Below are 24,947 nucleotides of genomic sequence, written 5' to 3'. Positions count from 1 at the left end.
AGTAAGTTCATCAAATGGGACGAGGTAAATGTGGCGGCCCCCCGCGGCCCCCAGATCCGGGGACTCCCAGCGCGCGCTCTGTCCGATGCTGGGGACCCCTACGCCAGCCTCGCCTGGCTACGGCGCCCTCATCCCAGCCCGGCTGCACTCCGGAAACTTGAGTCCCCAGTCGTCCTGGTCAAGAAGACCCCAGTTCCTCAACTCGGTGAAATTGGCGATCTCCCCTCCTTGGCACAGATACTTTGAGCCCCAGTATATACCGCTCCCCACTTGTTCTTTGCACCCCTCCCTGCCAGACTAATTCTAGGTCCGAGACCCTGGCCTGGTCCCCAGATCCTGCGGTGCTGGACGCCCTGGTGGGCTCAGGGGTCCCTCGTCCTGGGTGGGTGCCACTTCGACCCTGCTGTCGCCGTTGCCGGGCCCTGAGCGAGCTTCTCCATTCATCACTTCTTCACCTTCTCTTGGTTTTCGCCCTGTTTCTGGTTCCCAGCCCAGCTCCCGGGTCAGGTGGGAGCACCAAGTCACCACCGCCAGTGGAAAGTACCCCCCAAGTTCCTCTACCCTTGGAAACTTTGCTCCCCACTCCTTAGCCTTGGGACTTTGAACCCCAATAAATCCCGGCCTCCCCTTTACTTCCCAGATGCTCAGGCCCCCACCTGCGGCACCCCATCTTGGTCCTGCGCTCCACCCAAGTTTTCACATTGCCCCCTCCTCTCTCCCTAGGGCCCCTCCTTCCCCGGGGCCTCCACCCGGCCGGCGGCCAGAGCTTCCTTGCTGTTCCTCCCGGGGTCAGGCCACAGGCCTGGAAGACTCTGGGCTCCTTTCCGGCTGGGTGGGGCTGGAAGGCGTGGGAGCTGGGGGGAGGGGCTGGGGGCGTGTCCTGGGCGGCAGGTGTGCGGGTGAGGGGTACCTTGGCGCCCTCCCAGACCTAGGAGACCCCTTCCTCCAAGGCCAGTCTGAAGGGAAAAGTTTCCCCTTTTCCTTCCAGTGTGATAAACCCAAATAAGGAAGTGGGAACAGGGAGAGGGCCCTGGGAGTGGGGGTGGGGGTTGCTGACCAGGCTTGGGGCTGGAGAGCTAGGGGCCAGACCCTGGGGAGGGGCCAACAAAGCCCTAGGCACAGTACCCACGGACTTCCCCCTCCTCACAACAATGGGGAACCTTAGCTGAAGGACTGGGCTTGGAATCCCCTAGAGGGGCTGGAGCAGTGTATCAGCACACTGGGTTGGAGGATCATGCATACCAGCTTTGACAGCCTCCTGTCCACTCTGTCGCTAGATCAGCTGCTATCCTTTGTAAGCAGAGCCCACAATGGGTGGGGCTGGTGCAGTCCCCTTTCTCCAGAAGTGGAAACTGAGGCCTGACAAGTGGGCTCAATTTACTGTGGGACTGTGGCTGAGCCCAGGACTGGGGTGGGGGAGTGGGGGTGGGTACCTTGCCTGGCTCCCTGTTTCCCAGGTCTTGGGAGGCTGTAATGGTACCACCTGCAATCCTGGCTTCTGTTCTTGACCTTGGCCAAGCCCTAGCCTCCCTGTGCCTCAGTTGTGTAAAATAGGGATAGCACACAGGGTCGTTAGGGGACCAAAGCAGGCTCACTGCTACCAAGTGCTTAGAGCTTCCCCTTGCCCTGGGGACACATGTACGTGAGCTGCTGTACGTTTGGTGATGGGATTGCCCACCATACAGTGAGCAGCAGTTTGGGAGTGGCACCCAACAAGAGGTGGAGGCCTCTTTTGACTGCAGAGGAGTTCTTCCTGGGGCCAACTGGCCATTCAGGTCCTGGCCAAGTCTGAGCCCTTAAAGACACCCCTCTCCCTCTTGAGTCAGAGTCTCGAGTCGCCTAGGATGGCCCTGGGAATGTGCCAGGCACGGGGCACTCTTCAAAACATGGGGCTGGTGTGCTTTTTCTTCCCTGCCTCCTCCAGTAACAGGGCTGTTTGGGAAAAGACGGCTCACTGCCCCAGCCCTGAATGACTTGTGCTTCTGTAAGATGGTGTGAGCCTGTAGGACATGAGGGTCCCCTGAGGTGCAAGGTGACAGGTGCTTGGCTTGGAGGCAGATTGAAGGGTGGCTGACTAACCGTCACGAGGCCCCAGGGGATACAGAAGGGCCATGGGGTCAAACTTCCAAACCCTCTGCTTTCATCCTACAGGTGTCTAATTCTGTAGTGGGATCTACTAAGGGAGCTGTCAGGTGAGGGCTCCAACTGTCATGGAGCTCTTGGGCCTGCTGGGGAAACAGCCCAGGACAGGGTCAGGGAGGCCTCCCCAGCAGGTAGGTGTAATTTCATGGGTAGAGAAGTAAGAAATGATTTTTTTTTTTTTTTTTTTTTGGTGCCAAGATTAAACCCAGGGAAGACCTACCACTGAGCTACATGCCTAACCCTTTTTACTTTATTTTGTGGTGCTGGGACTCGAACCTAGGGTTTTCCATGCTGTCCAGACCTTCCCTCCCCACCTTCCCCTGTAATGGGGATCAAACTCAGGACTTTGTGCTTGCAAGGCAATCACAGTACAACTGAGCTAAATCCCCAGACCCTTTTGTATTTTTATTTTCTATTAGAGCTTTTTTGTTTATTTGTTTTTGGTACCAGGGATCGAACTCTGGTCCTTGCACTTGCAAGGCAGGTGGCGGCACCACTGAGATAAATCCCCGGCCCTTATAATTTTTTGTGTGTTTGTTTTTTTGTTTTTTTGGCACCAGAGATCGAACTTGGGTCCTTGCGCTTGGGAAGCAGGCAGAGGAACCATTGAGCTAAATCACCAGCCTGTATTTTAATTTTGAAACTGAGTCTCACTAAATTGTCTACAAGGACTTGAACTTTTGATTCCTCTGCCTCAGCCTCCCTCATTGCTGGGATTACAGAGATGCATCAGAGTGCCTGGTTAGGGGATTTCCTAGCACAGGGAATGATAAGGCAAAATCTGGGAGATGGGGAAAAAATAGCTAGTGACCCATGTGACAGACTCCTGGAGCAAAAGAGGAGAGGCTGGCAGGGATGGGGCCAGTACACCAAATGTCACACCGATGACCTTGGCTTTGTTCTGAGGGCAATGGGCAGCCACAGTGGACCTGTGGGCTGGATGAGGCTTCCTCTTGTCCTGCTGGCAGGAACATTGGTGTTCCTACACTGATGACAGCTAGAAGGGTCCAGGGCCCAAGACTGCTGCAATCCTCCCTGAGCCCTGCTGTCCTGTGCTATCCCCAGGAGACCTCCAGTCGGAACCTGGTGACCTTACGTGTGGACCCCAATGGCTTCTTTTTGTACTGGACAGGACCCAACATGGTGAGGGCAAGTGCTGGTAGGGCCATCACAGGCCCAGGCCCCTCTGCCCTGGGGGTGGGACCTGGATGCTGGCTGATCTCTCCCATGGCTCCGCAGACAGTGCTAAGGGCAGGGGCTGAGCTGGGGGGTAGCTACTCCTCACCCTGAGTGATGCTCCTGGGGGCTCCTACTCCAGCCCTGCAACTGCTCAGCCACCCTGGGGTATGGTTCCCCCAGGAAGTGGACACACTGGACATCAGCTCCATCAGGGACACACGGACGGGACGTTATGCCCGCCTGCCCAAGGTACGTAAGGTGACTGGGACTATGGGAAGGAGGGGCCCTAGGGGCTAGGACACCCCTCTTACCCTTGGTTCTTGCTACTCAGGACCCCAAGATCCGGGAAGTGCTTGGTTTTGGTGGCCCCGATGCCCGGCTTGAGGAGAAGCTCATGACAGTGGTGGCTGGGCCAGACCCAGTAAACACCACATTCTTGAACTTCATGGCGGTGCAGGATGACATAATCAAGGTGGGCTGAGGCTGAGGGGGAGTCTGAGGACTCCCTTCCCTGTCACTTACTGAGCACCCACTGTGTTCCAGGCTGTTCTCTGACTTGCTGTGTACCAAACCCCATCCTAGGTGAGGGCTGTGGCAGGGCTGGCCTCTGCCTTCCCCCGTTTACCTTCTCCCCCTGTATGTTGGCTCCCCAGGTTTGGTCTGAGGAGCTGTTCAAGCTGGCTATGAACATCCTGGCTCAGAATGCTTCTCGGAACACCTTCCTTCGAAAAGCGTCAGTTCAGGGCTACCTTGGTGTCATGGGGTGGGGTGGGGGAATCTTGCGGCTGTTCCCAGGGTGTGATTCCTGCACCTACCTCCCCAGATACACAAAGCTGAAGCTGCAGGTGAACCAGGATGGACGGATTCCTGTCAAAAAGTGAGCACCCTTTCCCCTCAGCATCTTCTCTCCTGCCCTGACCTTGGTGACCTTTGCCCTCCACTGACCGTGACCCCTCCTGCCCAAATCAGCATCCTGAAGATGTTCTCAGCAGACAAGAAGCGGGTAGAGACAGCGCTGGAGTCCTGTGGCCTCAATTTCAATCGGGTGTGTGGAGTGGGGCAGGGCTGGGGATTCCCACCCGCTGGGGCTGGAAGTCCTGGGTTCTTACCCCTTACTCCTTGCCACCAGAGTGAGTCCATCCGGCCTGATGAATTTTCCCTGGAAATCTTTGAGCGGTTCCTGAACAAGCTGTGTCTGCGGCCAGACATTGACAAGATCCTGCTGGAGATGTGAGCAGGGCCAGGCCCAGCTCCCAGTCCCCTGTGCTCCTGTGTCTGGTCCCTGCTCCAACAGGGTCAGGGGCCCTGGTGGGCCAGGTCCCAGAGTACTGGTAGCGGGCAGGATGAGCATAATGTACCCATGCTCAGAGCCACAGAGTCTGTAGCTCAATTATGGGTACCTCCATGCCAGCCCTTTGCCATGGTTGGTTTATGAGATCCAAGTGGCCTAGATATATTATGGGACGAGCTGGAGCCAAGACTGGATCCAGGGTCTGGAAAGAGGGTGACAGCTGAGCATGTAGCAGCTTGCAGAGCCCTTGCTAGTGCCATTGCCAGCTCATCTGCTGTCCCAGCAACACTGAGCAGTCAGGAGTGTGGATGGGGAAACTGAGGCCCAGAAAGAGCAGAGACTTTCCCAGAGTTGTAGTCTGGCCGCTGGAGCCAGGCACAGGCCTTTGACTCCCAGTCCCAAGGTGAAGGCTTGGCATGGGGGAGTGTTGGTGAACCTCCAGCCTGAGCCAGCTTCTGGCCCCTTAGAGGCGCCAAGGGAAAGCCATATCTGACGCTGGAGCAGCTCATGGACTTCATCAACCAGAAGCAAAGGGATCCAAGACTCAATGAAGTGCTGTACCCACCCCTGCGGACCTCCCAGGCCCGTCTGCTCATCGAGAAGTATGAGCCTAACCAACAGTTCCTGGAGCGTGGTGAGTGGCACGCAGCCAGGGGTGGGGAAGTGCGGGAAGGGCCTGGCTGACTTGCCGCTGCCCCACCTCAGACCAGATGTCTATGGAGGGCTTCAGCCGCTACCTGGGAGGGGAGGAGAATGGCATCCTGCCTCTGGAAGCTCTGGATCTGAGCATGGATATGACACAGCCACTGAGCGCCTACTTCATCAATTCCTCACACAACACCTACCTCACAGGTGGGCATCCATGCCCGTTCTTTCCTCTGCCCTCTGGCCCAAGCCTCCTCCTTCCTTGGGGCATAGTTCTTTTACCTCATTTGCTCATTGGTGGGATGGTGCTGGGGAGGTGGCAAGAGTTGAACAGTCTACTCCTGGGAGTGGGGCTTCTCGGAGTTTGCCCTTTTGAGGTCAGAAAGCTTCCCTGTAGAGGGCCTGAGGTGCATGCAGGAGCGGTGGTACAAAGGCCTGGGGTAGGAGACTACTTGGTACTTTAAGGGGCAACTTAGCAAGACCACGTCTCCAAAAATCAAAAAGGCTGGGGTACGGCTCAGTGGTAGAGCACTTGCCTGGCATGTGCAGGGCCATGGGTTCGATTCCTAGCAGCCTCCTTCCCCCAGTCAAAGAAACAAAGCAAGAAAAGAGGCCAGACAGGCAGGTGGGGGTCTGGGTTGGAGCAGGTGTGTGTGAGAGCGGGGGCACGGAAGGTTTGTGGGCTGCTGAGTAGGAGAGGCGATTTGAGCGCAGCAAGTAGAAGGGAGTGTGACCTGGTATGTCTGTAAAAGGCTGTTGCCTGGTGCTCTGTGCGGATTGAATTGGAGGGAGGGGCCTGTGGTCCCCCAGACAGAAGGTGCTGAGGCTGTTCCAGGGCAGAGGCTGGTGGCGGGAGTGAAGACAGAGAGATACAGATTGGTACGGCCCTAGGGGGCTATGTCCTGCGTGACTCCCGCAGATCTGGCTTTTGAGGTAGGAGAGTGGTGGGGAGAGAGGATGAGAGGGGAGGGACCAGGCTAACCCCGCCTGGCAGACGCCTGCTATGTGCCCACTTAGATGGGCATGGGTGAGGGCAGGACCTAGGCCTTTCCCTGGGAGGGATAGTGCTGGTTCTGCAGCACTGGCCAGTGTGTGCCAGTCCTGGACCGGGCTGCCACAGGGGCCTTTGTGTCCCCAGTGTGGCCCGGTTCAGTGTGGAGCAGGATTGGTGAGGGGCTGGGCGGGCAGGTGGCTGTGGTGACGCAGTCTCATCCCCAGCGGGGCAGCTGACCGGGACCTCGTCGGTGGAGATGTACCGCCAGGCACTGCTGTGGGGCTGCCGCTGTGTGGAGCTGGATGTGTGGAAGGGGCGACCACCTGAGGAGGAGCCCTTCATCACCCATGGCTTCACCATGACCACCGAGGTGCCACTGCGTGACGTGCTCGAGGCTATTGCTGAGACTGCCTTCAAGACCTCACCCTACCCCGTCATCCTCTCCTTTGAGAACCATGTGGACTCGTGAGTGGCTCCTGGCTCGGGGACCCTACCCTCAGGCCCTCTGACCTGAGATGCCTGTAATGGAAATCTCGAATATGGAGGCCTGTGGTGGTGGTCCCTGAGGGGCCCAAAGATGGCCCTCCCTCTGACCCTGGGAACTGGCACCCACTTTGTGGGCCTCTTCCCTGCCCTGCCTCAGCTCTCTCCAGGAACTCCGACCTCTGACCTTGGCTCTACAGGGCGAAGCAGCAGGCCAAGATGGCGGAATACTGCCGCTCCATCTTTGGGGATGCACTGCTTATCGACCCACTGGATAAGTACCCGGTATGCTGGCTTGGAGCTGAGGCAGGGCCTGGGGGGAGTAAAGGGTGCCATGGAAAGTCCTGACCTGTCCACGCTTGCCCAGCTGTCCTCAGGCATCCCCCTGCCCAGCCCCCAAGAGCTGATGGGCCGCATCCTGGTGAAGAACAAGAAGCGGCACCGACCCAGCACAACTTGCTCTGTGCGCAAGCGGCCCCTGGAGCAGAGCAACTCAGCCCTGAGTGAGAACTCTGCTGCCACTGAGCCCTCCTCTCCCCAGCTAGGTAAGGCCTGGCTCTACTCCTGCTTTACTGTGCCTGTCCTGACCCAGATCTCCTTCCCCGCAGCCACTGCCCACCTCTTAGCCGGGCATGGGGCCTCTCCCACCAAACCAAGCTGTGCCCCAACAAGATTTGGCTCTGTCCGACTCCTGACCTCTCACCCCACACAGCCTTCCTTGACACTAGGTTAGGGCTCTGAACTCTAACCTCAATTAAGCATGTCCTTATGCTTTTGCATGTGTGACCCTCAGCCCCTCTGCTGACTCCAGCCACCCAGTTGGCTATAATTTTAGCTAACCTAAGGGCTGGGGATTTAGCTCAGTGGTTCTACTGCCTGCCTGGCAAGCGCAAGGAGTTCAATCCCTGGTACCAAAAAAAAAAAAAAGAATTTTAGCTAACCTTTTCCCTGTCACTTTATTGGGGGACCCCTGACTTCTCACCTCACTGAGTTCCCCCCTCTATGTCTGTGACCAACCCTGACCTGTAACCTATCTTGGCATCCTTTGTCACTTAAGGCTGTTGTACCCCAATTCCTGACTTCTCACCTCTGAGCCACACAACCTATCTCCCTGAGTATAACTCCAGGCCTTCACCTTTGATCTATGACCCTCTGAACTATCACCCATGTTAGTGCTTTCTGACCCCCTGACCTCTGACCTCTACCCAAACTGCACTACGTAGTGTACTCCTTCACTTCCTCAGAGTTGCCCTCCACACACTGAGCACGACCTCCAGGCTTCCTGAGCATTGGTCTGTGGTTCTGACCTCTAACTCCTGCCCTCTACAGGGTCCCCCAGCTCCGACAGCTGCCCAGGCCTGAGCAATGGGGAGGAAGTAGGGCTTGAGAAGCCCAGCCTGGAGCCCCAGAAGTCTCTAGGTGAGGAGAGCCTGAACCGAGGCTCAGATGTTCTTGGGCCTGCTGACCGTGAGGAGGAGGAGGAGGATGAGGAGGAGGAAGAACAAACAGACCCCAAAAAGCCAACTACAGATGAGGTCAGAGCCACATGTGGGCAAGTAGGAGGAGGTTTTCTGAGCACCCACTCTGTGTCAGGCATGGTGCTGGGTAGTGAGTCTGGCTGTGAACAGGACAGGCATCATCCCTGACCTCCTAGAGTTTAGTATATGTATGCAGGGATGGGAGGTCTTTCTCAGTAAACAGGCCTGGAAATGAGTGAAGAAGAGGGGCCAGTGCAAAATGAGGGTAAATTATGGGGAATGTTAAGAGGTGGAAGTGGCAGAAAAGGTCAGTGTGATAGATTTGAGAAGGGTGCAGAGCAGGAAGGGCATGGACAGGATGGCCAGAGCTCCAAAAAGAGTGGCTGAGTTGAGAGCAGATGGCAAGGCGACGGTGACTGGAAGGAGTGGCTGGGAATGGAAATCTGGGCTCATGTATATGTGAGTAACTCCACTGCCAGGGCTGCCCGAGAGGTTCCAGCTTTTGGGGTTAGGAGGGGAGTGGTAAGGAGGCAAGAGCAAAGCAGGGGGCAAGAGTGCAGGCATGTGGTGCAGTCTGGAAAGCTGGAGGGGCTCCCAGGGCAAGGGGCAACAGATTGCTGGCCACGGGACAAGTGAGGGACTGTCCAGTGTGGCTGACTCTGGGTTTGGGGGTCCCAGGGCACGGCCAGCAGTGAAGTCAATGCCACTGAGGAGATGTCAACTCTTGTCAACTACATTGAGCCCGTCAAGTTCAAGTCCTTTGAGGCTGCTCGCAGTGAGTGAGGTGGGTGATGGGTGGGAGCCGGCCCTGCCTGTTCCTGCTGGGTCTGATAACCTCCCTCTGCCGCTCGCCAGAAAGGAACAAGTGCTTTGAGATGTCCTCCTTTGTGGAGACCAAAGCCATGGAGCAGCTGACCAAGAGCCCCATGGAGTTTGTGGAGTATCCTACCAGGCGCTGTGCGCTGGAACACGGGCCTGACACACGACACCCAGGCCTGGGGTTTGGGTGGGTCTGGACTGTCACGGGGCATGGCCAGGAGAGAAGTGGGGTACAGTAGAAATTTGCTGGGGTAATGGGGTTCCCAGGAACGTGGGGCTGGGTGGGAGGGAGAGACTGACAGAGGGTGGGTGCTGGTACCTTGTGTGGCCCTGACTGCCAACCTCAGATACAACAAGCAGCAGCTCAGCCGCATCTACCCCAAGGGCACCCGTGTGGACTCCTCCAACTACATGCCCCAGCTCTTCTGGAATGTGGGCTGCCAGCTCGTGGCACTCAACTTCCAGACCCTGGGTGAGCCCTGACCTACCTGCCCCCGGCCCCTGCGCCCTCCTCCATCCCGTCTTACTGACTTCCGACCCATTAGTCTTGCCTGAACGGACTTCTGACCCTATCTAATCCCAGACTCTGAACTCAGGCCTGGACGAACCCCAGTGAGACTCCTCACCTGTTTGATCTTTACTGAGTTTGACTGATTCCGCTCCTGACACTGAACCTTGAGCTCCTGGCCCCTAGTAACCCCTGGTCCTTCTCCCTATGGCACTGTCCTGTCCGCTTCCCACTTCCCAATCTTGCTCAACCCACTGACTGACCCTCGCCCTGCCCATGTCGCCCCCAGACTTGCCAATGCAGCTCAATGCAGGTGTGTTTGAGTACAATGGGCACAGTGGGTACCTGCTCAAGCCTGAGTTCATGCGGCGGCCAGACAAATCCTTCGACCCCTTCACGGAGGTTATTGTGGACGGCATTGTGGCCAATGCCTTGCGGGTCAAGGTGGGACTGGAAAGACCTGGGCCAGGGTGTCCTGGGGGCAGGACTCTGAACAGCTGCTGAGCCTCCTTGGCCCACCCGCCCAGGTGATCTCGGGGCAGTTCCTGTCCGACAGGAAGGTGGGCATCTACGTGGAGGTGGACATGTTTGGACTTCCTATTGATACACGGCGCAAATACCGCACTCGGACATCTCAGGGAAACTCCTTCAACCCCGTCTGGGATGAGGAGATCTTTGAGTTCCCCAAGGTGAGCTAGGGCTTATACCTGCCCAGACCTGCCTGAGCTCTCAGGTGGGTGACAGGAACCGGGTGCACTGTGTCTGGTGGTGGAGGTGGGTCAAGGGACCTCCCAAGCCCTGTGTTTCCCGGAGTTGGGGATCCCTGCCCTCTTTTGCATAGATGAAGAGGAGGCAGAAAGGGAAGCCAGCAAGATGGCCCATAGCCCCCAGTAGGAAGTGGACATTAGCTTGCCCTGTCTCAGAGGCTGGACGTACTTGGCAGGGACTGAAAGCCCCACCATGTGCCACTCTTTCTTCCACCGTCCTGTGGGGACTGAGCCTCTGCTTCTGACTTAGGCTTGGGCTGTCCTCAGTCCCCAGCTCTCCGCTCATTCTGTAGTTTCTAAGCTGACAGTAACCTGACTTGTCAGCTACCTGTGTTTGTGGCTCAAGGCCCTTGTGTTGGTCACCATCAGATCAGGCTGTGGAAGTATGGGTCAGCTCAAGGGTGACAGTGCCCAGTGGTCAGCTTGTCCAAGCATGGCATGGTAGCCCAGTGGCCATGTGTCCACTCCGTGGCTCAGTGGTCTGGGCCCACAGGTGGTGCTACCCACGCTGGCTTCACTTCGCATTGCGGCCTTTGAGGAGGGTGGCAAGTTTGTAGGACACCGGATCCTGCCTGTCTCTGCTATCCGATCAGGTGAGGCCATGGTGGGCTCTGAGCAGCAGGGGACAGTGTGTGTGGGGTCCTGGCCAGACCCAGTGACCTCTCCTCCTGCCGCCCAGGGTACCACTACGTCTGCTTGCGCAATGAGGCCAACCAGCCACTGTGCCTGCCGGCTCTGCTCATCTACACTGAGGCCTCTGACTACATCCCAGGCGATCGCCAGGGTGAGCCAGTGTTGGCGTGGTAGGACCAGGCTGAGGAGGGTGGGCACAGGGATTGCTGTTTACTCCTTCAACTGAGGGAGGGTGTAGCTTGAGGGTTGCTGAGGGCTTCTGTCTGAGCCCTGGCCTTCTGCTCCCCCAGACTACGCAGAGGCCCTGATCAACCCCATCAAGCACGTCAGCCTGATGGACCAGCGGGCCAAGCAGCTGGCTGCCCTCATTGGAGAGAGCGAGGTAAGCCTCGGTGGCAGAGGGGTCAGGCCTCATTGGTGGGCAGGGGTCCAGCTTGCCTTGATCCTTGGGCCAAGAGATGTGGCTGCTGTGGCTGTGATTGAGGGTGGGTGGCAGGGCTGACTGGGGCAGGGCTCTGGCAGAGAAAGACCCTGTGGCCTTCTGCCCTCTGCTACCTACATCTTACCAGCCTCCCAGCCTAGCCATCTGTCTCCCCTGTCCAAGCTGAGCTGGTCACTACCCTCTCCATCCCTCCCTCTGCCTGCTGGACACTGTGTCTGCTTTTTAAATTCCGTCTTGCCCAAACCAGACAGTAAGGCCAAGTAAATGCCAAGTGCCCATTCTCTGCCAGGCCTGTGTGAGCTCTTTTCACCTCCTTGGCTCATCGAGTCCTCCCAACCCCCAGTTTTGTCCCTCTGTCCCCAGAGCAGAGATGGACAGGAGGCCCCAGTTGCTGTGTAACATTGCTCAGCTCAAATGGCCTTGTTGTGCCTCTAGCCGTCATTTCTGGCCTCTTAATGCTGGGCTTGTCTTGTCACGCTGCTTGGTACAGGAATGTCTGATCATTCTGGATCAGGACTGGGTGTGGGATTTTTGTGATTTTTGTTTTACTTTTTTGAGGCAGGGCCTTGCTTTGTAGTTCAGAGTTCATGCTGGCCTTGAACTCACTATGTAGCCCAGGCTGGCCTTTAACTAGAGGCAGTCTTTCTGCCCCAGCCTCCAGAGTGCTGGGATGACAGGCGTGCACCATCATGCCTGGCTCCATTTTGTTGTTTTGTTTTGGTGGTGCTGGGAATAGACCCCACAGCCTTATGAACTCTGGGCAAGTGCTTCTACCACTTAGCTACCTCCCCAGCCCCAGCTATAGGATCTTAAAGAAATAGAAACCATTTTCTCTGGAGAGACCTTCCAGTCAGACCTGGACTGGAATTTCTCCAGCTTCAGGGGGCGTCAAAGCTGGGGTACAGGGTTCTAGGCTCCTTTGCCAGGGTAGTTTGAGGCCAGGGAGGCTTTTCAAATGTGGGCACCTGGCAGCCATGAGGAGGTGGTGGCTTCTGTGGGGAGGAGCAGGAGCAGAGGTTCTGCCGCACACCCAACGCCAGTCCCTGTGGGGCCTGTCGTGGGCAGGGAAGAGACAGCTGCAATTAGAGCTGTGCAGCGCTATTAGCAAGAGAGGCTGGTGCCCACTCGGTGGCTATTTCCTTTGCTGATTTAATCAGGAGCTGAGCAGGGAGGAGGAGCAGCGACTGCAGGCAGGGGTGGCAGACCACAGCTGGGAGGATTCTCAGAACCATCTGTGGGTTCCTGAGCCCATGCCACGGACCGGGCGCCAGACTGTTCCTTACCCGGGGTGGACAGGGTTTAGGGGTCCTTATTCTATACCTCTTCACAGAAGAGGGTGAGTGTCCAAGTGGCCCTGTGGGTGTCCAGAAGAGGAAACTGAGGGAAGTGACAGCTGAGGGGCAGCTCTTGAGACTGGGCATGGATGGCCTGGAAAGAATGGCATCTCTAGAAAGACCATTCTGCTTTCTCCCCCACAGGCTCAGGCTGGCACAGAGGCCTGCCCCGAGGCTCAGTCCCAGCAGCCGGGCTCCCAGCCACCCTCAAACTCTGTTCCCAGCACGCTGGACACCTCCCCACGCCGGCCCCCTGGACTGGCCACTTCCCCCACAAGTACCTCTCTCAGCAGCCCAGGTAGGGGTGGCCTAGGGGGTTGCGTTGAGGGGGGTGGCTCCTACCACGCCACCCCTTCTCACTGTGCTCTCTGTTCTCAGGGCAGCGGGATGATCTCATTGCCAGTATCCTCTCAGGTAGGGTCAGGGCCTACTCAGGGCAGGGCGGCCACCTGGAGGGCAGCCGTCCCAGCCCAGCCCTTGCCTTTGCTCTGGCTCACAGAGGTGGCTCCCACCACCCTGGATGAGCTTCGAGGCCACAAGGCTTTGGCAAAACTCCGGAGCCGGCAAGAGCGAGACCTGAGGGAGCTGTACAAGAAGCATCAGCGGAAGGCCATCGCCCTGACCCGCCGCCTGCTCGAGGGCCTGGCCCAGGCCCGGCACACACCTGGTGTCCTGTAAGTGTCCTGTGGCCACTCACAGGTATGACGGAGGATGTGTGTACATAGGGGTTCCATGCTCAGTCACCTGCAGACAGGGCCAGGGGCTGTTCTAGGGGAGAGTTTGGTGTAGGGAAGGCAGAGCCTTCCCAAATTTTGCCCAGTCTTTGCTCTGGGAATGATGCCTCTTTTGAAGTTCCCCGTAAGAAGCATTTGTCAGAACAGGACCCCGTGATCTGGATGAAACTAACAGTGCAGGGCCTTATGGTTTGCATAACAGATCTCACCTGCAGGGGCGTGCCCGCCCCCTCCAATTTCCTGCAGAAGGGATCCAGCATCACTCAGAAGGCTCTCTCCACAGGGGCAGGGCCGCTGACTTGGAGGACATGAAGGAGGAGGAGGAGGAGGGGAAACGGTACAGAGAGTTCCAGAACAGGCAGGTGCAGAGCCTGATGGAACTAAGGGAGGCCCAGGCAGATGTGGAGGCTGAGCGGAAGTTGGAGCACCTGAGACAGGTGGGGAGCATGGTGGCCAGGGAGCCAGGGATGCCACCACATGGAGGCATCAGCCCTGTGGGACCCACTGGCTGCCTGTGTCCCCAGACTCAGCAGCGGCTCAGAGAGATCGTCCTGGAGGCTCACACAGCTCAGTTCAAGAGACTGAAGGAGACGAATGACAGGTAAGGGCTGAGGATCTTATGTGGGTGGGGCAGGGATTCCTGGTACCAGAAGGGCAAGGCCCTCAGTCCTGCTCCTGATGCCCGCTCTTCTCCCCATCTCTCCAGAGAGAAGAAGGAGCTACAGAAGATCCTGGATAGGAAGCGCCACAACAGTATCTCAGAAGCCAAGACGAGGGAGAAACATAAGAAGGAGGCGTAAGGGTGTTAGGGCTGGGAGCCATTTGGGTGCTGAGGAGGTAGGGTGGCGTCTGGGCACTGCGCCCACCTATCCTTGCTCCTGTGCAGGGAACTGACAGAGATTAACCGGCGGCACATCACCGAGTCAGTCAATGCCATTCGTCGAGTGAGTAAGGTTCCTGGGACACCCTGGTCCACCTCTTGGGCTGAGGATTTAGCTCAGTGGCACCACACCTGCCTTGTAAGCACAAGGTCCTGAGTTAAATCCCCAGTACCAACTCCCCTCCCAAATAAATACCTCCTTGCTGTCTGGCCTGGAGCCATATTGTCCCAAAGGGCTTCTAAAGGCTTCCCTCTGGGCCTTTCTACACCAGTTCCTTGTGGCTTTGGAGTCCTTGGGCCTGGTCTCTCAACCCTGGGGGCCTTCACCCACCTGGTTTTTGTGCCCAGCCAGAGCACCAAGGCCTTGGCCCCCTCAGCTGAGTCCTTACCTGCCCTCACAGCTGGAGGAGGCCCAGAAGCAGCGGCATGAACGCCTGGTTGCTGGGCAGCAGCAGGTCCTACAGCAGCTGGCAGAAGAGGAGCCCAAAGTGAGGCCATGGAGGAGGTGGGCAGGTGGGTGCTGAGTGGCCTGAGTGTCACTCCCTATGACGCCCATCCTCTTCCCACAGCTGCTGGCCCAGCTGACCCAGGAGTGTCAGGAGCAGCGGGCAAGGCTGCCCCAGGAGATCCGCCGGAGCCTGCTGGGCGAGACACCTGAGGGGCTGGCTGACGAGCCCCTGGTGGCCTGTGCCAGTAATGGTCATGCGCTTGGGAGCAGTGGGCACCTGTCTGGCGCTGACTCTGAGAGCCAAGAGGAGAATACGCAGCTCTGAACTGGCTGAGCAAGAGGTTCCCACCAGGGTGGGCACTGGGCAGAGGGCAGCAGAAGACACTAATGCTTTTTTTCTTTTTTTTAACTTTTGACCTTTAGAAATTTTATTTTTTTAAACCTGGGGCAATGCCCCACTAACTCCATCTTCCTGGGGCTTCCTACCTCCTTCCTAACTTAATCCTGGGGAAGGACCTGGGCTAGGCCTTGCCCTTCATGATACCCGTACCCCAGATAGCCGTTGTTTCCTTCACTTCCCAGGAAGTACTGGGTGGAGACTTGGAACTCTGGGAAGTCTGGGTCACATTCTTTATCTGTCCATTGGGTTTTGTTTTTTTTTTACATGAATAAAAGTGGATTTCAGGGACCCTGTGTGTAGTGTGGTTTGGAGAGGCCTCTGGGTCCTAGGTTTGGCTTTGCAATTTCCTCAGAGGCCTCAGCTTCACAAAATGGGCTGTGAGGTTGTGGTCAGATCCCCAGCCAAGTGTTGCTGGCTTTGAACTTGACCATCTTGTCCAGAACTTGCGTTATCTTTCTCACTGCCACAGGAAGCTCTGGCCAATCCTGGGCCTTTCTGTTTCTCTGCCCTCTACCCCAGTTTGGTGTCCTGGTTTCCTTCTCCCCACTGCTTTACTCCCTCCCAGGCTGTCCCTATCCCCTCATCACAGAGGCACAGGCTGCTTCAGGAAGCCTTCCCTGCCCCCCTTCCTGTTGCCCGATATGACCCAAGTGCCCAGCATCTTCCGCTGGGGCTGCTCTGGGCCCTACACAGGCAGCTGACCATTGGGGACAGACAGCTGGGTGGAGCTGGCCTTCAGAGATAGGTAGGAAGGGGGCCTGCCTGTGACCCCTGGGAGAAGGGAAGCACACAGTCCCCAACATGGTAGGGGCTGGGATACCTTGCATCCCCCTCATCCCTGTGAGGGAGATGTTCTGCCTCTTTTACAGATGAGGAAACTGAGGTCCTGAGTGGAAGTCATGAGTGCTGGGCAACAACTGACTGGAGATACCCTGACCTGGAGGCAGGGCAGCCTGGACCTTCTATGGCCCACTGCCTTCAGGCTGTCTAGAGGACCTGCTGCATGCCCCAGACCAGCGTGGAGCCAGAGAGACCCCACAGTGGGGGTGCAAGGGTGCGGCTGCTGTGCAGCAGGGTCAGGCTGGCACCTCTTCAAGGCCTCTCCCTGCTTCCTGGAGCTTCCCAGGCTGGCTGCTCCCTCCTCCAGAGGAAGGCAACCTCTTATCTGCACTTATCTCCTGCCAATGGAGTATTTGCTTTGCTTTGTTTTTGCTGCAGCCTCAGGCAAACAGATGAGGTGGAGAGGCCAGAGAAATAGGGTGGCCAGAGCAGGGCCTTCCCAGGGCTAGGACCTCTGCCCCGGGCCCTCCCTCAGGGTCCAATACCATCGCCAGGCCTTTCTCTGCCTATAAGACCTCTTCCTTTCCCCAAATCTGCTGGCTTAGTCCCCTAGCAACTCTCATTTCCATGACTGGCTGACTTCCATTTGCCCAAATACTCCAAGTTGGTCCTGGGTCCTCAAAATTCAGCCTAACTCCAAACTCAGCAGTGCCCTGTGAGGCCTTCAGAATCCTAGCCTTGCTGGTCTCCTATCCCTCCCTGGGTCCACTCTGACTCCGCAGGCATCACAGTCTGAGCCCCCACCCCACCTTCTGGTCAGGTAACTGCTCAAGCTTATCACTTCCCTGCCTCCCCAGTTCCCAGAAGATTGAACAGGCAGGGCAGTGTTGTAGTTCATCTGTATATCAAGCACAAACCACTGGCCGGGGCTATCCAGGCACCAATAAATCTTTTGGAACTGTGCTCCGAGGCCTGCTCTAGGTCCCCCTGCAAAGTCTCCCTGTTCCCTAGAGATTGGGCCGCCCCCGCCCTAAGTGTCCTGCCAGGTCCCTGCACAGTGCTGGCCCCTGGATGGCCACACAGTAGCTGCTTGCAAGTCGCTGGGGCTGACCCAGATCGAAAGTAATGCCCCCCCCAACTGGTTTGCAGAACACAAAATTCCAGTGGCGGGCAAGAGATAAGGTCCTGAGGCCGGGCCACACTTTGCTTCCCTGAAACCGAACAACCCAGCTCCTTGCCTTCTCAACCCCTTCCTAGTCTCTGTCCCTAGATGCTGCCCCCAAAACTGTTTCCTTTATATGTAAAACGGTCATTTTGAAGCTGTCAATGATAGCGCTATCCCGGTCAGTGGGGCACCCCGCCAAAGCGACGGACAGGAAACGCGGCGGCACAGGCCGGGCTTTATTATTAACACGTTTGCAGTGAGCACAGGCGTGCAGCCTCACCGCTAAGGGGCACTGGCACCGGCACGGTTAATCCTAGCGCGCTTCACGGCGCAGGCGCCCTTGGGAACCAAGCGCCAGTGACAGGGTGACTTCCGCCGGCAGCTGAGGCAGGCGAAACTTCCAAGACTTCCGGGCTCTAGGTCAGACCGCCTCCCTACGAATGGGACAGAACGGATCCTCCTTTTGTGCAAGGCCTGCAGAAGACTTCCGCCCACACCCAAAAAGGCCGTCAAAAGAGACGGGGTTGGTAGGGTTCAGGGAATGTAGGGCGGAAGTTCACTGAGAGGGGGCGGAGCCTCCTCTTCCCAAGTTCCGATCCCACCAGGACTGGATGGCGCGTGTCCAGCTGGAGCTCTGCCAGAGCTTCGTCGCTGTGCCTGCGCTCTTCGGGCGAGGAAGACCCTTTGGAGGTGAGAAGAGGGGTTTAAGTGTGTTAGCCTACCATGGCTCGAATCTGGCCCCTCCATTTCCAGAATCCCATCTCCAAGTGAGACCCTCAGGTAGAGGATGAAGACCAGTTTCCAGGATGCCAGGAAACACGAGAGGACGCTTAGGCCCTTTAGGAACGGGGCCGGGGAGAGCCACGAAACTGTGCTGAGGGCCGTGAGAGAGTACGCCTAAGATCGAACTTAGAAGAGCCAGAGATTTAACACTTGTAACTCGGGAATTAAAATGACTGAAATTGGGACTGAAGATCCCAGTCATGCGAAAGGGGCCAGCAGGCCTCATGCTCTAAGGATCTGGGGAATCCCGGAGCTTTGCCATGGAGCAAGTTTGTACTTCAGATTTTGGACTAGCTGGAACTCGGAAGGCAGAGACCAGTGGGCGGGGAGAAGTCATGAGACTACAAGTCCCGGCATGCCCTGCGATTCGGAAGGGTCCTGCCTGAGTGGGAGCAGCCCAGACCTGCAGTCTCCGCAAGCCCTGCGCCTCGGAAGGAATCAGGGATGGACCTGGCGGGAGAGGCGGATACAAGCCTACAGGTCCCAACATCCCGAAGGCCGGTGCTCACCTTGAAGGAGTCCACGAACTCGTCGCTCATCCTCCGGAGCTCTCTGCCGTAGCGCTGTGCAGCCCAGAGATTGGGAGGCGCCGAGCGCGAGCGGCCCCGGAATGGGCTGGGCTCCTCTTCCATCCCCTCTTCCTCCTCGGTCCCTGTGGGGTATGAGCTGTGGCGACTCCGGGTCTCCATAGCCCCAGCGCCTGCAGAAAGGGTCAGGGCGACAGGAGTCTAAACTCCTCTGCGCCTCCAGCAATGCTGAACTCTTTTCTTAGGTAATTAACTGTCCCGCTAATGTCTGCACTCACATCCTAATGTCTGTACACCAGTCTACCTCTGACAGCCCAGTTCAGAACGGAGGGATTCTTTTCTGTGAGGAATCGAATAAATTCTCATTAATTCCACAAATCCCTATGAGTGCCAATAGTAGACAAGGCCTGTGAGATGGCCCCTCCACTGCGCTTGACAAAATAAAAACATTTTTAAAAAGTTGTAATCAGCCGGGTGTGGTAACGCACACCTGTAATCCCAGCATTCCAGAGGCTGTGGTAGGATGATTGCCACAAGTTTGAGGCCAGCCTGGGCTACACAGTGAGTTCAAGGCCAAAGCGAACTGCACAGTGAGACCCTGTCTCAAAAAACAAAGGAATAAAATAGTCGTAATCATTAGTGTAAGTCAGTCATGGCGTCTCCTGGTAACCCATGCATTAGGCGAGTGTCGCTCTAGCTCTGCAGGTGGTCTGCAGGGCCCTGTGGGGCAGCAATATTTCTGCATTCTTCCCCTGCTTTGGAATGCCCAAAACTGTCGACTTCAGGTGCCATTTCTGGAGTACTTCATATGTTCTAAGGCTTAGGCATTCCTTCATTATACTCCTAACTAACCAGGGAGGTGAGTACTATACTACTATATCTTCCACTTAACAGATGAGAAGACAGAGGCTTTGGGAAGTTAAGATTTATCTGGGGTCACACAGCTGTGATGCCCTGAGAGTGGAAGTCCCCAGGTTTGGTGGAATACATGGTCCAAGGGGGATGTGAACCTTTTCATTTGACCGACATCCTTCAACTCCTAGTCCAGTTTCATCCCCTATATAAGAAGGACAATCCCAGCCCTCACTGCCAGCTGTATTTAAAGGCCATATCAAAGAGTGTAGAGGTGCTCTGGGAGCTGCAGGTCCCCTGGGGCCACTATTCAGAAGCACCTCTGCTGTGGCCTGCTTGTATCAGCTGTGTGCCATCCCAGACTGCCAATTGCACGCCTCTGTCCAGACCAGCAAAGACCTAGAACCACTCCTGGGAACAGAGAAGCCAGAAACACATGCTCAGCATTCACTGCCAGTTGTGTTTGGCAGGGAAGGCTTTTCGGAGGAGGTAAAATCTAGGTCAGGCTTTGATGGCAGAGGATAACAAACAGAATGTCCTCAAAGGAGCGCAGAGAGAGCCCTGCTGGTCAGTGGTGACATGTCCAAAGGTCTCAGCTCTAGAAAGGCCTGGCTTAAGACAGTGTGGGCAGAGTGTCCCCCAACATCAGGTGGAGCCACAAGCCCTCCAGATATTCCAGGCTCGTGGTGGGGACCAGGTAGGAATCAGGACTGAGGATGGGGTCTGGGAGCCGGAAATGAGAACCCATCCTAGGAAGAGGCTGTCTGCAGAGGTCAGAAGCTAGGTGTGCCCATCTATGTCCACGTTCCTGCTTTGACTTTGGGCTGCTTCTCGAAGACCTTGATGCCTCAGTGTCTTTCTCTGAAATGGGAAGTTCCTGTCTGCCAGGATGACTATATGAACAAAGAAGTGCAGGAAAGCACCCTACCATATGTGTCCTAAGGCTTCCCAGCTCCCTAGCAAGGTAGACACCAAATTCTGTTTTGGGAGGGGGAAATTGAGACAGAATCTCACTATGTATTCCAGTCTGGTCACCAGTTTATGGTGATCCTACCAAGTACTAGGATTATAGGTGTGTCCCACCACCCTCAGCAAAATTCCACCTTTTTTTTTTTTTTTTTTTTTTTTGGTATGGGGATTGAACTCTGACCTTGCTTGCAAAGCAGACAGCAGAACCACTGAGCTAAATCCCAATGAAATAGAGGCATTGCAAGGTTAGGAATCTGAGTAATGTAGCAGTGGACTGTGGCCACCACCCAGCTGCTTGGGAAATGTCAGCTGATTCCTACTTGCTCTGAGAAGCCATGGGACCACTGCGAGGCCCCATCATGTAAAGGTGAGCGATCCACAGGTAGGTACTGCTCTGGGTGCTGTCCCTCACGCAGAAATGAAAACAAAAAGAGGGCAGCAGAAGAGCACTGGCCTGGGGAGGTCTCCAGCCCAGAAAAACAATAAACAATACATTAATGCATTTAATCTTGACCACATTATCAGGGTGGTCCCTCATGGTTACCATTTCACAGAGGAGTAAACTAAGGCACAGACAGGTACGTCATTTGCTCAAGGTCACAAAACTAATAAGTGACAGAGATGGGATCCAAACCAACCAGTTTGGCTCCAGCTACTACCTGCTTAACTCACATGCCCCAGGCTCTGGGGTTCTAGTTTGGGGAAAGCCTCCCCTGGACCTCCTGCTGTGTGCTACTCAGCCAGGAGTCTGTCTATGACGTGGAGGATTATCACCAAGGCCTTGGATTTAGCAAGGTCAAGCCATCCCATCATCAAAATGACACACATTTTGTAAAATGAATTTTTGATTTTTTTTGAGACAGGGTTTCACTATGTAGTTTAGGCTGGCCTTGAACTCACTATAGAGCTCAGGCTAACTCGAACTTAAGGAGATCCTCCTGGCTCAGCCTCTCCAGTGCTGGGACTGCAGGTGTGAGTCACCACTGAATTTTTTTTTTTTTTTTTTTTTTTTTTTTTTGTACCGGACTTCGAGCTTAGGACTTTATCCTTGTGAGACAGGCGGTGGCACCACTGAGCTAAATCCCTGGCTGAATGTTTTAAAAAGTATCTTTTTACTGGAAAAAAAAAAAAGCTAGGGGATTTTTTTTTATGAACTCTCAGGGGGAAAAAATGGGCAAGGTGCAGCCCAGGCCATCCTGTCCACTCTGGGGGAAGAAGAGAGGTATGGCTCCTCTCTGATGTGAGCCTTCCCACTCAGGCTATCCAGAGTCTGGCCTGGGACTGCAGAGTGGGGGGTGACTATGGCCAGCTGTGTCCCAAGCCCTAGCAAAGCAACTGCAGTTTTAAATTCTTTACCCACCAGACTTCTGAAGTGGGTGCGGCTGAACACACATCGCTGACGGCAAATCTTTTAGAGATTGAGAGCCAAACTGCAACCCTGAACTCACTTATTTATCCCAAAGTGCCAACACTGCAATTAAGCCTGAATACTGAGGTTTTAGTTTAGAAAAACAACTCATCCACTAACATCTTTTGTCTTAAAAGAAAAAAAAAGACACACATAAATACAATAACGTGTGTCATAGTTCTGCCACCTACCATTGACATATATCCAGCTTCAGGCATCTGAGAGCATCCTTGCATACTTAAGTAAAACTGGTGTGCTGGGCCAGGGATATAGTTCTGGCACCATGTCTGCCTGACAAATGCAAGGTCCTGAGTCCAAACCCCAGTATCAAAAACAAAAAGACTGGGTGTGGTGGCGCACGCCTATAATCCCAGCACTCGTGAGGCTGAGGCAGGAAGATGCTGTGAGTTTGAGAGCAGCCTCGGCTACATAGTGAGATCCAGATCAGCCTCAACTATATAGTGAGACCCTGTCTCAAAAACAAAAACAAAAACAAAAACAAAAACAAAAACAAAAACAAAAACAAAAAAACTGGTATGCTGGCCAGGCATGGCACAGGCCTGTAGTCCCAGCACTTGAGAGGCCGAGGCAGGATGGCCATTAGTTTAGGGCTAGCCTGGGGTAACATTATACATTAGTGAGCTCAAGCCCAGCCTGAACTGCATAGGGAGACCTTCTCAAAACACAAAAACAAAAAACCCAGTGGTGTACTGCTTATAATGGCACATGCCTGTAATTCCAGCACTTAGAAGGCTGGGGCAGGAGGACCACCTCAAGTTCAAGGCCAGCCTGGACTACATAGCAAGACCCTGTCTCAAAAACAAACACAACACACTTTAAAGTAGGGCAGGCTGGATCCTGCCTCTGAGATCTGCACTCTGCCTGTCCTAAGGGACAGAGCACCCATGGCATTTGTGCTAGGGTCTGCCCTGAGCTGTGGCCTTAAACCATTTCAACCCCTCTGGGCTGGCAGAGAACCCCTCACCCTGCTCAGAACTGAGATCAGGCCAGGCGTGGTGGCACACGCCTGTAATCCCAGCACTTGGGAGGCTGAGGCAGGAAGATCGCTGTGAGTTTGAGAGCAGTCTGGGCTACACAGTCAGTTCCAGGGCAGTCTCAACTACATAGTGAGACCCTGTCTCAAAAAAAAAAAAAAAAAAAAAAAAAACAAAAACTCAGTACTGAGATCAGAAAACTAGGTTGGCATGATAGCACACCCCTACAATCCCAGCATTCTGGGAAAGTGAGGCAGGAGGATTGCAAGTTGGAGCCCAAACTAGGCAATTTAGTGATTTACCAAAACCCTGTCTCAAAGTAAAAAATACAAAAGAGTTGGTAATGTAGCTCACAGTGAAGGCCCTGGGTTATATCCTCAGTACCTAAAAAGAAAAACGCCCAGAGTGGTGGTGCACACTTGTAATCCCAACTACTAGGAAGGCTGAGGCAGGAGGATGGCAAGTTTGAGGCCAGCCTGGAGAACTTAGCAGGACTATGTCTCAAAATTTTATTTATTTATTTATTTTTGTTTGTTTGTTTTATTTTTTTGAGACAGGGTCTCACTATGTAGTTGAGACTGACCTAGAACTCACTATGTAGCCCAGGCTGGTCTCGAACTCACAGCGATCCTCCTGCCTCAGCCTACCGAATGCTGGGATTACAGGCATGAGCCACCACACCCAGCTTAAATTTTATTTTTTTATATTTTGTATTTTTTTGAGACAGATTCTTCTGTGTAGTTCAAGCTAGCCTTGAATTCACTATGCATCTCAGGTTGACCTTGAACTTGTAGTGATCCTCCTCCTGGGATTATAAGCATGCATTACCACATGCAGCCAAAAATTTTAAAAATTTTAAACTGAATCCTGGCATGTCCCGGCATTAAGGAGGCTGAGTCAGGAGGATCATAGCAAATTCAAGGCTGGCCTGGGTTACATAGTGAGACTCTCTCAAAACGCCAAAAACAAAAGAGCTAGGTAGTTCTTTTTTTTTTTTTTTTTTTTTTTTTTTGGTACCAGGGGTCCAACTTGGGCCCTTGTGCTTGCGAGGCACCCTCTGGAACCACTGAGCTAAATCCTCGGCCCTACGTTTTTAACTTAAACTGTTATTAGTAGTATTTCATTTAAGATACATTATTGATATTTTATTAGAATCAGTCTGATTTCTCTGTAAAACAGGATAAATGCAAGTGGCTGAGGATGTAACTCAGGAGCAGAGTAGTTACCTAACACAGGTGAGGACTTGGATTCAATCCCCAGCAATGCAAAAATAAGTGTCCAGTGTGAAAAATGTTTATTTGTGGTTGATAATAAAATCATGGTATTTTGTATAAGGAAATAAAAATGAGCCAGATATGAGATGTATGGCAGTGGTAGGCTGGTTGGCTAGCATGTGCATGGCCTGGGATCATTCCCAGAAGCACACCAACCAAATAAGAAAACAAAAGAACATTTTTAGCTCATGAGTTGTGCCAAAACAAGGATTTAGTCCGTTGCTGTGGTTTTCCAGTACCTTCTCTAAAATCCAAAAGTCTGCCTTCTGCCTTAAATCTTCAATGACTGCTTTGTTTCACTTTACTGAGATAAAGTCAAAACTTCTTGGTGTGGCCTTCAAAGCCCTGACCTTGGATTCTAAACTACACTTTATTTGTCTGCCATTAAGGGTGCACATGGTGTTCATGTCACTGTGTGAATGGTGGCCCCTACTGCTCACCACAGGCACCTTCTTTCTGCTCAGGGTCCAGGCCAACTCCTACTGACAATAATAGTGACACAGTGACAGGAACAACAGTCACTTCACAGCCCTTCCCCTGTGCCGGGCACTGATTCAGAGTACTTTGCCACGCATCAATTAGTCATCACTGCCAACCTCCACAGTGGGACTGTTTTTACTCCATTTTCTGAATAAGGAAACTGAGGTAGAGTGACTTAGCCTCTCAACTTGCTCATGCAGGGCAGAGATGCATTTGAACCCTGTAGTCTGGCCCAGAGGCCAGCACACAGATGTTTCTCCCACTGCAGACCCTTCCGTAGCTTTCTGTGTCCACATCTGTCCCTTGGCCTGTCACAGCCTCAGGCTACTGTCCCTGCCCCAGGGTTTCTTAAAGTCCAGCAGGGGGCAGAAAGCAGCAAGCTTGGCCAGATCAAGCAAGCATGGGAGGAGGCCACACAGCACTGGCAGCTTTCAGGTAGAGATTACTCATTTAAACTACCTGTTTAACAGCTGTTTGGACTCACTACCCTCAGCTCAGACTTACAACCTGTCTTTTTTTTTTTTTTTTTTTTTTTTT

At 54.6% G+C, this 24,947-nt stretch overlaps 2 protein-coding genes across 2 annotated transcripts in view; one reads left to right on the top strand and one right to left on the bottom strand.

Moving 5' to 3' along the window:
• Positions 1 to 15,483, top strand: part of Plcb3 (phospholipase C beta 3) — a 16,117-nt gene extending 634 nt beyond the window's left edge. The window contains exons 2-32 of the mRNA XM_033756823.1: positions 7 to 24; positions 3,208 to 3,285; positions 3,502 to 3,570; positions 3,653 to 3,793; positions 3,975 to 4,054; positions 4,145 to 4,198; positions 4,291 to 4,366; positions 4,451 to 4,551; positions 5,080 to 5,246; positions 5,318 to 5,464; positions 6,476 to 6,716; positions 6,935 to 7,019; positions 7,102 to 7,279; positions 8,064 to 8,269; positions 8,891 to 8,987; positions 9,068 to 9,152; positions 9,379 to 9,503; positions 9,829 to 9,983; positions 10,067 to 10,228; positions 10,800 to 10,899; positions 10,986 to 11,090; positions 11,230 to 11,321; positions 12,860 to 13,013; positions 13,094 to 13,129; positions 13,215 to 13,389; positions 13,733 to 13,886; positions 13,974 to 14,050; positions 14,156 to 14,245; positions 14,336 to 14,393; positions 14,731 to 14,817; positions 14,899 to 15,483. Of these exons, the coding sequence (XP_033612714.1) occupies positions 7 to 24; positions 3,208 to 3,285; positions 3,502 to 3,570; positions 3,653 to 3,793; positions 3,975 to 4,054; positions 4,145 to 4,198; positions 4,291 to 4,366; positions 4,451 to 4,551; positions 5,080 to 5,246; positions 5,318 to 5,464; positions 6,476 to 6,716; positions 6,935 to 7,019; positions 7,102 to 7,279; positions 8,064 to 8,269; positions 8,891 to 8,987; positions 9,068 to 9,152; positions 9,379 to 9,503; positions 9,829 to 9,983; positions 10,067 to 10,228; positions 10,800 to 10,899; positions 10,986 to 11,090; positions 11,230 to 11,321; positions 12,860 to 13,013; positions 13,094 to 13,129; positions 13,215 to 13,389; positions 13,733 to 13,886; positions 13,974 to 14,050; positions 14,156 to 14,245; positions 14,336 to 14,393; positions 14,731 to 14,817; positions 14,899 to 15,102 (3,597 nt within the window). The 3' untranslated portion in view covers positions 15,103 to 15,483. The remainder of the gene's footprint in view (positions 1 to 6; positions 25 to 3,207; positions 3,286 to 3,501; positions 3,571 to 3,652; positions 3,794 to 3,974; positions 4,055 to 4,144; positions 4,199 to 4,290; positions 4,367 to 4,450; positions 4,552 to 5,079; positions 5,247 to 5,317; positions 5,465 to 6,475; positions 6,717 to 6,934; positions 7,020 to 7,101; positions 7,280 to 8,063; positions 8,270 to 8,890; positions 8,988 to 9,067; positions 9,153 to 9,378; positions 9,504 to 9,828; positions 9,984 to 10,066; positions 10,229 to 10,799; positions 10,900 to 10,985; positions 11,091 to 11,229; positions 11,322 to 12,859; positions 13,014 to 13,093; positions 13,130 to 13,214; positions 13,390 to 13,732; positions 13,887 to 13,973; positions 14,051 to 14,155; positions 14,246 to 14,335; positions 14,394 to 14,730; positions 14,818 to 14,898) is intronic.
• A 1,862-nt stretch (positions 15,484 to 17,345) lies between these two features.
• Positions 17,346 to 24,947, bottom strand: part of Bad (BCL2 associated agonist of cell death) — a 12,103-nt gene continuing 4,501 nt past the window's right edge. Inside the window, exons 3-4 of the mRNA XM_010636086.3 lie at positions 18,415 to 18,605; positions 17,346 to 17,804 (exon numbers count right to left, since the gene is read on the bottom strand). Coding sequence (XP_010634388.1) covers positions 17,679 to 17,804; positions 18,415 to 18,605 — 317 coding nt within the window. The 3' untranslated portion in view covers positions 17,346 to 17,678. The remainder of the gene's footprint in view (positions 17,805 to 18,414; positions 18,606 to 24,947) is intronic.

This window comes from Fukomys damarensis, unplaced genomic scaffold, assembly GCF_012274545.1.
Source record: "Fukomys damarensis isolate Sample0158 unplaced genomic scaffold, DMR_v1.0_HiC HiC_scaffold_27, whole genome shotgun sequence".
Lineage (NCBI taxonomy): Eukaryota > Metazoa > Chordata > Mammalia > Rodentia > Bathyergidae > Fukomys > Fukomys damarensis.
This window is presented reverse-complemented; position numbering and strand designations above follow the sequence as displayed.